At 34.2% G+C, this 13,595-nt stretch overlaps 2 protein-coding genes across 4 annotated transcripts; one reads left to right on the top strand and one right to left on the bottom strand.

Moving 5' to 3' along the window:
* Positions 1 to 215: 215 nt before the first annotated feature.
* Positions 216 to 4,544, bottom strand: LOC105785564 (serine/arginine-rich splicing factor RSZ21). 3 transcript variants are annotated; one of them, XM_052633173.1, is made up of 8 exons: positions 4,294 to 4,534; positions 4,009 to 4,102; positions 3,689 to 3,777; positions 3,049 to 3,274; positions 2,434 to 2,556; positions 1,553 to 2,331; positions 1,339 to 1,424; positions 216 to 559 (listed from the first exon to the last, which is right to left on the bottom strand). In XM_052633173.1, the coding sequence occupies exons 2-6, from the start codon at positions 4,095 to 4,097 to the stop codon at positions 2,325 to 2,327; spliced, it is 534 nt and encodes a 177-aa protein (XP_052489133.1). In that variant the 5' UTR covers positions 4,098 to 4,102; positions 4,294 to 4,534; the 3' UTR covers positions 216 to 559; positions 1,339 to 1,424; positions 1,553 to 2,324. The 3 variants fall into 3 exon arrangements, with proteins under 3 accessions (XP_052489133.1, XP_052489135.1, XP_012467126.1); XM_052633175.1 differs by having other exon boundaries at positions 1,339 to 2,331; positions 3,061 to 3,274; positions 4,294 to 4,544; XM_012611672.2 differs by having other exon boundaries at positions 1,339 to 2,331.
* Positions 4,545 to 7,500: 2,956 nt separating this feature from the next.
* On the top strand, positions 7,501 to 13,313 carry LOC128042904 (uncharacterized). Its single transcript, XM_052634311.1, has 2 exons — positions 7,501 to 8,023; positions 13,123 to 13,313. Exons 1-2 carry the CDS (start codon positions 7,501 to 7,503, stop codon positions 13,311 to 13,313), a joined length of 714 nt encoding a protein of 237 aa, XP_052490271.1.
* Positions 13,314 to 13,595: the final 282 nt, after the last annotated feature.

Below are 13,595 nucleotides of genomic sequence, written 5' to 3'. Positions count from 1 at the left end.
TTGACCCGAGACATACAAAAATCCTTTGTATTATACACAATTGAGATTATTGTTGCTCTAATGGAAAATAACAGGAGAGCTTAAGCAACAAAGAAGTCACATAAAGTTCGAAATTTTCTGATGCCAGTTTCTAATACTTCTAGTAACACAGAACACCTATAAAATTATTTTCTAAAAACCAAAAATTGGAAAATTTCCGAAACCAAACAACATAATTTTAAGGAATAAAGTAAACCAATAAAGAGAATTATGAGCACCATTTAGCCCGTTTAACCCGTTTAACAATTACATTGAACAACAAATACTTTTAATAAACAATTCAGTTACAAAATATGATAAAAAGAATGAGAAAAATAGGTAATTTTTCTAACCCAAATTTAAAAATAAAATCGAGTGAAAGAAACCCAAATAATAAATAAATAAAGAAAAAGTAGCATTCCTAAACCTGTTTAAGAATGGTGGCAGGAAATGCAGTAGAGTCGGAAAGATAAACTCATGAGCATAGAATAAAACCCTTTTCTTCATCAACTTCGGTTTCCAATTTAATTTCTCTCCAAACCTAAATAGACCAAAAGACAAATGAGCAGGGTTTGTTCAAAAAAAAATAGAAAGAAATATGATAGGCAAAATAGGAACGTCTGAGCTAAATACTATTCTAGCAGTAATAGCATGTTAAGACTAATGAATTGCGTATTACATCCAACCCAGCATGGCCTACACAATTTATAGCTTCTAAACTTGGATTGCCTTCTCAATATTTTTTTCATCCTTTACTTTCTTGCAATATTCATTTAAACAAAATGAGATTTAGATTACAAACGCTCCTCCCACAAAAACCTCGAAAAAATACATGTTTTCTTCAGCTCCCCCACAAAATCTAATTCGACTCAATAAAAATCCGATCAAGAAGATGATATTTCTAAACTGCTACTTTCATTGTGAAATAAATTTAAAGAAAAAAAAAGTACTCTGCCTAAATTTGAACAGTTAAGCATCCAAATGTTTGAATGTACCAATAATTGGTTACCAACTTCAGTTCACCTGATGAAATGCAACCACTACTAGAAGTAACTTTGAGAACCATATCTATCATTATATTATATACGATTAGAATTTCCACTACTGTATGGAACACACAGAAATCAAATTGACAAGAGAGGAATGGACCTAAATGGCAAGTTAAGCCATTTACCATTATCCATACCAGCAAGTAAAGACTTGTGACATTAGGCACCAATACAGACAAGCAAATAGAGAAAAGAGGCTAGCACATTAGATGAATGGAAAACGTGGAAGATGGCCAAAGACAAGATGGATGGTCGCTTTCAACTAACTTACCTTTGGGGCTTTGCAGACAATCCATCACTTAGATGATCATCAAATATGTCAGTAAAGGTTGTGGCGGCTTCCATGCTGAATGCAACCTTCAAAGACATGTAGACAGAATGCAGGCATAAAAGGTTCCATGCCATCAACACCAAAAATATGTATGAACATCCTATCCATCATCAACAGGTAGTACTAGACAACAATATAAAAGTAAAACTGACACCTTCCAAAATCAGTTACGCTGGAGGCAAAGGTCAAAGCTAGATCAAACTCTTTGTTGAAGACGAGATCCTAAGAAGGGCCTTGCACAATTCAAAATTTGGGCTGAACACGAAGCAATCATACAAGATGACGAAGTGCAGAGATGCTAATTACAGTAGACCAATTAACGGCTTCGTCTTAAAAATTTAGAAGCTTTGTTGCAGATGCATGCACCAGAAACAAGGTCGCAACTAAAATCCATATGTTAATACTAGCAAATTCAACATGTCACTCAAGCTTCTACAACATGCAGGAGCGATGACGAGTAGAAGAGGTGGTGCAGAGAAGCAATAGCGAGGAAACCATGTGCACTAAGATGCAGTGAAGTGGCGAAAGCATGCTGTTTTACTTCAAAATCACAAATCAAAACAAAACATAAAAATACTTTAGAATCATCCATCTCAGAAAGACAAAGTTACCATGGTATCTAAGTTAACATAAAGGGGTAATAGATAAATAGAAGTAGATAACAATATGAAGCAAGAAAGAAACTTCCCAGTTTTATATGCTGCTGACAGCAAGCATCACAAAATGGAGTCCAAGGCACCAGTTTTAGCGGCTGAAACACTTTGCAGAGTGGAAGCCATGCAAAACCACAAGTTCTAAAGACCTCATTGTCACGAAATGAACATAAGTAACATAAATCTCTTTTCCACACTGAACCTATAAGTGCTACAATATTACAAATTGTTTTCATAGATATCATTCCAGATTTGCTCAGTTCAGGTCCCGCTTTAATCTCTGCAAAGGAGTTTTAATAAAAGCATATCAGACTGGAACCACATTGCAAGTAATACAAATAAAATCCCTGATGATTCAAGTAATTCAGCACGAATCACTTACCCATTAGCATAAGGTGAATCACGACGAGAATGACGATATGGAGGTGACCTGCTGTAGCTGCGACCACGACAAGGTGATATGCTATGGCGCTGAGGAGATCTTCTGCCATGTGGACTATAGCTCCTGCAGCAAGACATAATAATTCTATGAGCAAGGAAAAATAACAAGTACATTTTCAGTAGTTTGCATTCATTTGTTCAGATAAATAATCATAACAATCCACAAAAAAGCTTAACTAAAAAAAATAAGCCTTCACCAGATTAATTCAAATAAACTGATAAAACAGCTTGTCATTATAACATAAACCCTATAGAACTCATAGATAAATGCAGTCTTAAAATCTTGTGCCATGCATACATGTAATTAATTGAAAGACTTATTATCCACACATTAAGTACATAATCTAGCACATCAAGCTTCAAAAAAGGAATAAATAAGTCAAAGGTGAATCCTAAATAAGTAGGTCACATGTGACTCAAGTCTACCTCGATACAATATAGAACATATATATCCTATGTTTATTAAGTATCATTCATACTGATAGGCAGGGGACAGCAGAAATTATCTTCCTACAGTCTAATATAATATATATATGTAAAAGAACCATCAACACACCTGCGCCCATACCCATAACTTGGACTTTTACGACGATGAGGACTAGGGCTTCGACGTCGCCCATTCCCGTCGCCCCAAGAGCCAATGCGCGAGCGGCATTCCCGAACAAAGTGACCAGGTTCACCACACTCATAACACTTCAAATCCTCACCCCCACCACGGCGCCCACCACGGCCTCCAACACCTTTAGAGTTATGAGAAAGCTCCACACGCCAACCATTCTTGCCTTCAAGGAGAAAAGGAAAATTACTAAGCAAATTTGAGGTCAATAACACAGGATAAATCAGAAAACCGTGATTGATTTTGTGGAGACATAAGAACTAAGCAGCGCCAGACAAGCAAGCTTAGATTTTATTTGTTCCATACACAACCGCAATAAACTAAACAACAGGCTGCAAACAACTAGTGGATGTACTAAAAAGAATCATAACTGCGTTAAAAATTAGGACATGAATGGATTTAACGTATTCGCAGCACATAATGTAAGGAAAAACAACAACCAATTAAAATGAATTTTCATAAGGAAATTGAAACTGAACCCATATTTCCAACAGATATCAGAGATGCAATAAATGGATAAATTAAACACCAACAACATCAAGATTCATAGAAAAAGTTGGAATATAAGAAATATACTCACCGTCCAATTCACGGATTGCATCCATAGCATCCCTGCGGTCATCAAACTCAATAAATGCATATCCAGGTGGCCTTCGAGCTACCCATACACTGAATTCATTCCATCAGCAACTAATCAATCAAATTAAAATGTATACATACATACATACATACATACATACATACATACATACATACATATATATATTTTTTTAAAGTAAACTTGTTTCAAGTGATTCAACAGAAAAACTGAGAAGCTTCACCGTGACCCTTTAAAACACATAATTATTCAGGTCTCTATCAAAAAGAAAAATTTCTTTCATATAGAAAAAATAAAATAACCTGCGGAGAACACCGAAAATTCTAAACTCATCTTCGAGATCCCTCTCCATGACCCGAGGATCCAAGTTCCCGACATAAACCCGGGCCATTCTCACTGCACACCATAAATAATAGTAACAATTAATTTTTTTTTTTAAAACGCGAAAGTGAAACAAGAACAGAAAACCCATGGTTAGGAAAAGCTATTAGGGCCGTTGAAAATAGGACAGAGAAATATTAGGGGATTTTGTAGGAAACAATCGATGGAATAGAGGTAACTGAGAGAGAATATAAATTAGGAATTACCTGAGGAAATTTAGAGGGTCTTTTGGATGATACGATAAAGAGAAAAATAGAGATCGAAAATTGAGGAATAGATCAATTAATTTGCTCTGCTGCATCCATCGCAAAGCGATTCTAAATAAAATCCCTACTAAAAAGGCCTAGGCTGAGAATCGGACTGGGTCGTACCCTCCTTCTACGGTGTTTCGCTTTGTTGGACCCGGTCGAACGATATGTATTGAGACCCTCCATGCTTTGTTCTTTTCCTTGCGAATAATATGTTCTTTATTGAATAAATGGGTAATTATTTGATGCATAAAACTTTTTATTTCACAAGTGATTTGCGGTAAATTGATACAGAAAATTAAGTCTCTTTTAATTCTTAATCAACTTGAACTCAAGCATTTTATGGTTTTGTTTGATATTTATGGTTTTGTTTGATAATTTTTTAGTATTTATTAGATTTCATTTGAGAACTTAATTTTTATACATTTTTAATTATTTTTGGGACCAAAATGGCAAAATTGTGTCTTTTGGAGATTAACAATCATTTTGAACTTGTGCAGGAGGTGATGAAGGTAAAAACTCAAAGAAATTGTGCCATTATGGTCAATGTCGCGACACTCAACTTCTTCCATCACCATAAGGACTTGAACTTCAACAATTTGGCACTGTAGGTAGATTGTCTATGGGGTCAAGACACCAAGGTATGGGGATCGCGACATTGAGTTTTAGGGTTGCGACACTGAATCTTCAAGGTCGTGACATTGTGGGTAGTAACCAGGTTTGAGGAGTTCAAGTCATCCAAGGGTGCAAGTTGTGACACCGAGGACTAAAATCGCGACATTGAAGCTAGAAATTATCACTGGAGCTAACTATTTAGGATGTCGTGACATCGAAGCTTGACGAGGCAAAATTTTGCAAGCGCATCTCTTAATCAATTCAAGTCCAAACCAACGATTAAGCAGGGGCTTTTTTGTTCATCATAGGTAAAATTTTGTCAGAATTATATAAATCATTTTAAAAACATTATTAGAGAGCTTTTTAATTAGAAATTTTAGGTTTAGTGGCTACTGTTTTGAGATAGAATTTTTCTGCATTTTCATTTTTTTACACTCAATTTTTTTAGGGACCTTTTTGTATTGTCAAGTTTCACATCAAATTTAAATAGATTTTAATTTGACTTTTTAACACAAAGTTATAATTCTATAATCGGGACTTTGGATTCCCATGCTTATGCATCATTCCAATAATCAAATCGAGGACTTCATTGTGATTTTTAAGAATTTCTAAATTCTATCAATTTCATTTGATTTAATTATTTAAATGAATATGAAAATGATTGGGTTTTAAATGTTGAATATGGGCATGAACAAATTTTCTATTACAGATGATTAATTGAAAGGTTAACTAATTAATTTAAGGCTTAGAGACTAAATTTAATAAATGTAGAAACCTAGAATTGATGACTCTAGGTGCAATAGCCCAATTTAGAGCCTAGTCGGAACAGTGGTTTTGGGACCACAAATCCGACGATGAAAAAAATTATATTATCATTATATTTTTATGGCCTACAATTTCATGGAAAGATTTCGTGAAAATTTCACACGAAAATTTTGATGTTTGGGCACTCAATTTAGTCAAAAGGCCTAACTTGTAAAAAGTACAAAAGTTGAGTTCTAAATGTTAGAGGTGTCCAATTGTTATGAAATTTAAAATTGGAGGCCCTTCTATGGTAATTAGACCATTGGTTAAGCTGGTGGACAAAAATGGATACGGTTAGGCATGTTTCCAAAGTTTTTCATTAAGGGCATTTTGGTCATTTAATTATTAAAATGAATTAAAAACAAAATTAAAAGCCAATTTTTGTCCATCTTCAAGCTTTGGCCGAATTTCACAAGTGGGGAAGCCATAGTTAGGGTTTTCAAGCTTGCAAGCTCCATAGTAAGTGATTCCAAGCCTTATTTTTAATGTTCTTTACATTTTTGGAGTCCTGGTAACTTGATTTAGCTTATTCTAGTAATAATCTAACCTAGGGTTCATATTTGGAAAAATACCCATAGGTGAAATGTGTTTATTTTGATGTTTTATGGTAAAATATGAAGCTTGGGATTATGTTAAACAACTTTTACTCCTTGGGGTGCTTCTGTATTATTTGTGAAAAAGAAAGACGGCTCTATGAGACTTTGTATTGACTATCGTCAGCTCAACAAAGTGACTATAAAGAACAAGTATCCTTTACCGAGAATTGATGATTTGTTTGACCAACTAAAAGGAGCAACAGTGTTTTCAAATATCGATCTGAGATCCGGTTACTATCAGCTGAGAATTAAAAAGTCAGATGTGCTAAAAACCGCTTTCAGAACGAAGTATGGACACTACAAATTTTTTGTGATGCATTTTGGTTTAACTAATGCTACTGCTATTTTTATGGATTTAATGAACCGAATTTTTCGACCATATTTGGATAAGTTCGTGGTGGTGTTCATAAATGATATTTTGATTTATTCTCAAGATGAAACCGAGCACACTAAATATTTGAGAATTGTGCTGCAGATTTTGAGAGAGAAGAAATTATTTGCTAAATTTAGTAAAAGTGAGTTTTGGCTTCGTGAGGTCGGATTCTTGGGACACATAGTTTCAAGTGAGGGTATTCGAGTTGATCCAAGCAAAATTTCAACAATTGTTGATTGGGAACCGCCAAAAAATGTATCCGAGGTTAGAAGCTTTTTGGGCTTAGCCGGGTATTATAGACGTTTTGTCAAAGGATTCTTAATGATTGCTTCTCTTATGACTAAGTTACTGCAAAAGAATGTTAAGTTTGAGTGGACCGATAAATGTTAGCAAAGTTTTGAAAAATTGAAAACATTACTAACTAAAGCGCCAGTTTTAGTGCAACCTGAGACGAGTAAAGAGTTCATAATTTATAGTGATGTGTCTTTGAATGATCTGGGGTGTGTACTAATGCAAGGGGGCAAAGTAGTAGCTTATGCTTCGAGACAGTTGAAACCACACGAGAAGAATTATCTGACGCATGATTTGGAATTACCTGCTATAATTTTTACTTTGAAAATTTGGCGTCATTATTTATATGGTGAGAAATGCTGAATCTTTACTGATTATAAAATTTTGAAGTATCTGATGAATCAAAAGGATTTGAATTTGCGACAACGAAGATGGCTCGAATTAATAAAAGATTATGAGCTAGTGATTGATTATCACCCCGGAAAAATGAATATAGTCGTTGATGCTCTGAGCAGAAAATCCTTGTTTGCTTTGAGAATTATGAATACGAGTTTAGCTTTGTCTGATGATGGTTCGATTTTGGTCGAGTTGAGGGCTAGACCATTATTCCTTCAGCAAATTTGTGAAGCTCAAAAGAATAACAGTGAATTGCAAGCCAAGAGAGCTCAATGTGAATTAGGTGACGATTTAGATTTTCGGATTAGATCAGATGATTGTCTGATGTTCCGAGATAGGATATGTGTACCGAGAGATGATGAGTTGATTCAGAAAATTTTACATGAGGCACACAGTGGTGGTTTATCAGTTCACCCAGGTAGTACGAAAATGTATAATGATTTGAAGACATTGTATTGGTGGCCGAGTATGAAAAAGGATAGTTCTGAATTTGTATCAAGATGTTTGATTTGCCAACAAGTGAAAGCTGAACATCAGGTGCCTTCAGGTCTACTTCAGCCAGTGATGGTCCCCGAGTGGAAGTGGGACAGAATTACGCTGGATTTTGTAACAGGTTTTCCTTTAACCCCTAAAAAGAAAGACGTTGTTCGGATTTTGTACGTGTTGATTACTCACTTGATAAATTATTGAGTTGTATGTTGCTGAAATTGTAAGATTACACGGAGTACCAATATCTATTATTTCGGATAGAGATTCGAGGTTCACTTCGAGATTCTAGAAAAAGTTACAAGAAGCTTTGGGTACAAGATTGAATTTTAGTACAGTATTTCATCCACAAACCAATGGTCAGTCTGAAAGAATAATTCAAATTCTTGAAGACATGCTTCGATGTTGTGTCTTAGAGTTTGAAGGTAGTTGGGAAAAATACTTACCTTTGGTTGAGTTTGCTTATAAAAACAGCTATCAATCAAGTATGCAAATGGCACCGTATGAAGCATTATATGGACGCAAGTGTAGAACCCCTTTCTATTAGACTGAGCTCAGTGAGAAACGGATTCACGGGGTTGACTTGGTGAGAGAAACTGAAGAAAAAGTGAAAGTAATCCGTGATTGTTTGAAAGCTACTTCAGATCGAAAAAAGTCATACGCGGATTTAAAAAGAAAAGAAATCGAGTTTCAAGTGGGTGATAAAGTGTTTCTAAAAGTATCTCCGTAGAAGAAGATTTTGAGATTTGGCCGTAAAGGCAAATTGAGTCCACGTTTCATTAGGCCGTATGAGGTCATTGAAAGGATTGGACCCGAGGCTTATCGGTTAGCATTGCCAGCAGAGTTGGAAATGATACATAATGTATTTCATGTGTCAATGTTGCGACGCTATCATTCAGATCCTTCACATGTAATTTCTCCGACAGAGATTAAAATTCGACCGGATATGACCTATGAGGAGGAACCAATAAAGCTCCTAGCTCGGGAAGTCAAACAGTTAAGGAATAAAAATATAGCCTTAGTAAAATGTTGTGGCAAAGACATGGAATGGAAGAGGTTACGTGGGAACCGGAAGAAGCTATGAGAAAACAATACAGAAACCTATTTTTTGGTAAGATTTTCGTCCGGAGAGTTGTAATAGCTCGATTTAGGGCTTAGTCGAAATAGTGGTTTCGGGACCACAAATTCGACGAGGAAAAAAAGGTATTATCATTATATTTTTATGGCCTACGATTTCACAAAAAGATTTCGTGAAAATTTCGTAAGAAAATTTTGACGTTTGGGCACTCAATTTAGTCAAAAGGACTAAATTGTAAAAAATACAAAAGTTGAGTTCTACATGTTAGAGGTGTCCAATTGTTATGAAATTTTAAATTTGAGGCCCTTATATGGTAATTAGACCATTGGTTAAGCTGGTGGACAAAAATGGACACGGTTAGGCATGTTTCCAAAGTTTTTCATTAAGGGCATTTTGGTCATTTAGTTATTAAAATGAATTAAAAACAAAATTAAAAGCCAATTTTTGTCCATCTTCAAGATTTGGCCGAATTTCACAAGTGGGAAAGCCATATTTAGGGTTTTCAAGCTTCCAAGCTCCATAGTAAGCGATTCCAAGCCCCGTTTTTAATGTTCTTTATGTTTTTGGAGTCTCGGTAACTTGATTTAGCTTATTCTAGCAATAATTTAACCTAGGGTTCGTATTTGGAAAAATACCCATAGGTTAAATGTGTTTATTTTGATGTTTTATGGTAGAATATGAAGCTTGGAATTATGTTAAACAACTTTTACTAAGCGATTTTAAGTGAAAACGAGTAAAACGACATAATTAGTAAAAATACCTAATGTTCATAAGTAAGAGTTAGAGTGAGAATTTGATGTTGCCATAGAAGAAAAAAATGTTCAGCATGTCATAAAACATAATAATAAGGGATGAAGTTTAATTTCCGAGCTTTGGGACAAAAGTAGAAATATGCAAAAGTTTAGGGGTAAAATCGTAATTTTGTCAAAAATTGAGTCAAAGACTGTTTTAATAAATGTGAATATTAAACAAGCTAAATTTGATATTATAGATCAATAAGAACGTGGAATCAATCTCAATCGGGGAAAGGAAAAGATCGTAGACTAAATTGCAAAATTACTATATTTTGCACCGAGGTAAGTTTGTACGTGAATAATGCATTGTTTTAATTTTATTTAATATAATGACGAGATAATATTGAATATAGAATAAATATTTGATGTAGATTACAAAAGAAAATGTGGTTAAATTTGAAAATTTTGGTAAAATGTTGTGAAATAAGGTTCCCGATTGAACACTCAGATTAGACCGGAATTCATTGAATGTAAGGGGTTGCTAAGTGCAGATTCCCCGAATCACTGATAGAAAAGGGGATGCTAAGTGCAGATTCCCTGAGGGGTTGCTAAGTGCAGATTCCCCAAAACTCTGATCAAAAAGGGGTTGCTAAGTGTAGATTCCTCGAAACTCTGATAAAAAAAGAGGTTGCTAAGTGAAGATTTCTCGAGGGGTTGCTAAGTGCTGATTCCCTAAATTATTGATTCTAAATGTGGTTGCTAAGTACTGATTCCACCATATCCTTGATTTTGAAAGGGGTTGCTATGTGCTGATTCCCCGTATCATTGAATATAAGGTGGTTGCTAAGTGCTGATTCCACCGAGTAACGGTTAATATTCCGAAGTGTTCATCAGGGAAATTGGACAAGTGAAAGTACATGTGAAATGAATAAGATTATGTGATGAATATTGGGTTCGATATTTAATCGACCCTTGAGAAAGATGATATGAAGTATTAAAACTATTAAAGAGTAAATTTTTGAAATAAAACAGTTTTGAACAACAGTAGTTGTGTAAATTTGAAAAATCACCAAAAATGGTGAAAATTGAATTAAGGGTTTGATGAGATATGAAATTAAATTTTAATGAGTCTATTTTCACATAAGGAAACAAAATAAGCAAAAGAGTTAAATATTTTGAGATATTTGAATTTTAGTGAGACAGGGTCAGAATGATTTCGAAATCCCCTGTTCCAACTTTTTAAAATCACTAAAAATTGTACAAAAATAATTATGGTTTGTTATTTACATGCTTAAATTTCTCAATGAGTCTATTTTCAAGAGAAACAAATGGTAACATCATTTGAATTTTGTACAAATAGATAATTATTTTTTAGTGAAGAGAGGTCAGAGCTATCGAACAGTGAAACTGGGGAACTTTAAAGAGTAAACTGTACTAATTGGCTAAATCAAAAATTCTAAAAATTTTATGGTAAGAATATATATGAGTCTAGCTTTAGGAAAATTTACGGATCTTAATTTGGAGTTTCGTATCTCTAGATAAAAATAACTTAGTGACTGTGATGTGAATAAATAGCTTGCTAGAACTTGAATAAATAGTGAATTTATGTGTGATTAAGATTATATTATTTATGGAAACATGCTAGAAACTTGTTTAGTAATTACATACCTACTAACTAAGCTATATTCTTACTCCTCTTTCTTTTCCCTTGTTTTATAGTGTTACCAGTTCAGCTCGGAATTCGGAAATAGTCGGGAACTCATCTACACTATCCATAACTTTTGGTATTTTGTAATCAATATTTCTAAATTATGGCATGTATAGAAGACTTGATTTTGATGTTATATGTTACAAAGTGTTAGTATATGTTATTTGATAAATTATTTAAAAAAATATTCAGTTGGAACGATAACAAGTGTTTGTGTTCTAGTAATACCTCATACTCTGTTCCGGCGAGGAACACGGGTAAGGGGTGTTACACTAGGTGAATAAATAGATAAGTGAGACTGAAATGAGAGCTTATCGAATATATATTCAATTGTTCCTATTTAGTCTAAGTGATATCGAGAGATTAATTAGACTAAATCGTTAAATTAGTTAAATTAGTGACCGAGAGGTAAAATTAAATCGATTAGAAAATTTATCAATTTAGCCTCCTAATCCGAAAATTAGTTATTAACACAAACATTAATTAACTACTACTTTATTCTCTGATTATTTCAATTATATTTTTGGTATCTTTACAATTTAGTCCTTTAGTTGACACATTAGTTTAATTCGGCAATTTTATGGTTTGTCATACAATGCTTTTTGGATAGTAGTTATCTAGACTCATTAATTTGTATGTGTTATCTTTTTAATTCTTTGTATCACCCAATCTCCTTTGGGTTCGATCCTTGGAACATTTAGTGTTCCATTGAAACACAAATATTGTAACTAGACCCGTGAGACTTGTAGAACATCGCACTTATCTTATTTGTTTGCAATTTTATTTGCTCTATGTACGTACGCCAAGGCTCAGTCAAGTTGTTGGCACCGTTGCCAATGAGATTTTATGTGTGGTAGTTGAAATATTCTGTAATAATATGCATGTTTGTCAGAGAGATAATTATTGATATTTGAAATTATAGATAAGACATTTTATTTTGTACATGCTCCTTTATTTTGTCTATTGATTAAAAATTTTATTTTATGTTGTTCATTGGCTTTGAGTGTGATAGTGGTGGATATCTAGGATTATTAGTTGTGGATAATTAGGCTTGTATGTGTGTTTAGTGTCTTGTGAAATTGCAGGATGGCTTCGTTATTCTATCAAATGCTCCCCGGTAGAAATTGGCTTCGTTCTAGTAACACTACTCTGCATATTAACAATTCACATTTTAAGGGCCTTGATAACATGGGTATCAACTAATTTGCAATTATGTAATGTTGAAGCGAAAGACCCGATAGAATTCCTTTGTCAATTTGAACACTTATGCAGTCCTATAGTGTATATGGGAGTTTCAAGTGAGCCAATATAACTCTTATTAGTTCCATTCGCTTTGGGAGGAAAAGTGAAGTTGTGGTTAGAAATGTTAACTCTGGATACCATTACTGTTTGGGAAGAATTTATTCGGTTATTCATTTGGAGGAATATTCCTCAATGATGGTTGTGCTCACAACATATGATGAATTATTCGAATTGAAATAGAAAGATACAGAGATAATAGGTCAAGTTTGGGATAGGTTTAAGAGTATACTCTGAAGATTAATTGGGAATGGTGTTGATATGGATGTACAATTGCAATATTTTTATGAAGGGTTGGATGCTAACAGTAAGATTCAATTTGACATCATATCTGGAGGGAGCATTTTGCACTAAAACCAGTCATGAGATAATTGTGCTTTTAAAGAATCTGAGTGGTAATGATACAGCTTGGGAGAATAATCGTATTAAAACTTTTGAACCGATTGCAGAAGCAAATGAAAAAGCTCTTACGGGAAGTATTGTTAGTGAGTTGGATATGATGATTGTAGTACTGCTTGAACAAAAGGAGAACGATTCAATAAAGGATCTGGTGGAGTGTGATATGGAGCATTTCCTAGAACGAGGGAGCGTGGAGTAAATTGAAAATGAATTAGAAAGCATGGAATTAGTTGAAAAGGACTTAGACGTTATGCTTGAACAAGCATGTGCAAAACTAATTAGATTGGTGGAGGTACTGTAAAGAGTCTTTAAGACTGCTAAAAAATGTATTGGAGAAGATGATCCCCTAAGTGGTTAAGCCTCCTAGTTTTGAATTGAAACCTCCACCCAGAAATTTAAAATATTGGCATTTGGGAGAGAATAACAACTTACTGGTTATTATTGTAGCTCATTTGTCTTTAGAATGAGAATCGACTTTGCT

This window comes from Gossypium raimondii, chromosome 1 (assembly GCF_025698545.1).
Source record: "Gossypium raimondii isolate GPD5lz chromosome 1, ASM2569854v1, whole genome shotgun sequence".
NCBI lineage: Eukaryota > Viridiplantae > Streptophyta > Magnoliopsida > Malvales > Malvaceae > Gossypium > Gossypium raimondii.
This window is presented reverse-complemented; position numbering and strand designations above follow the sequence as displayed.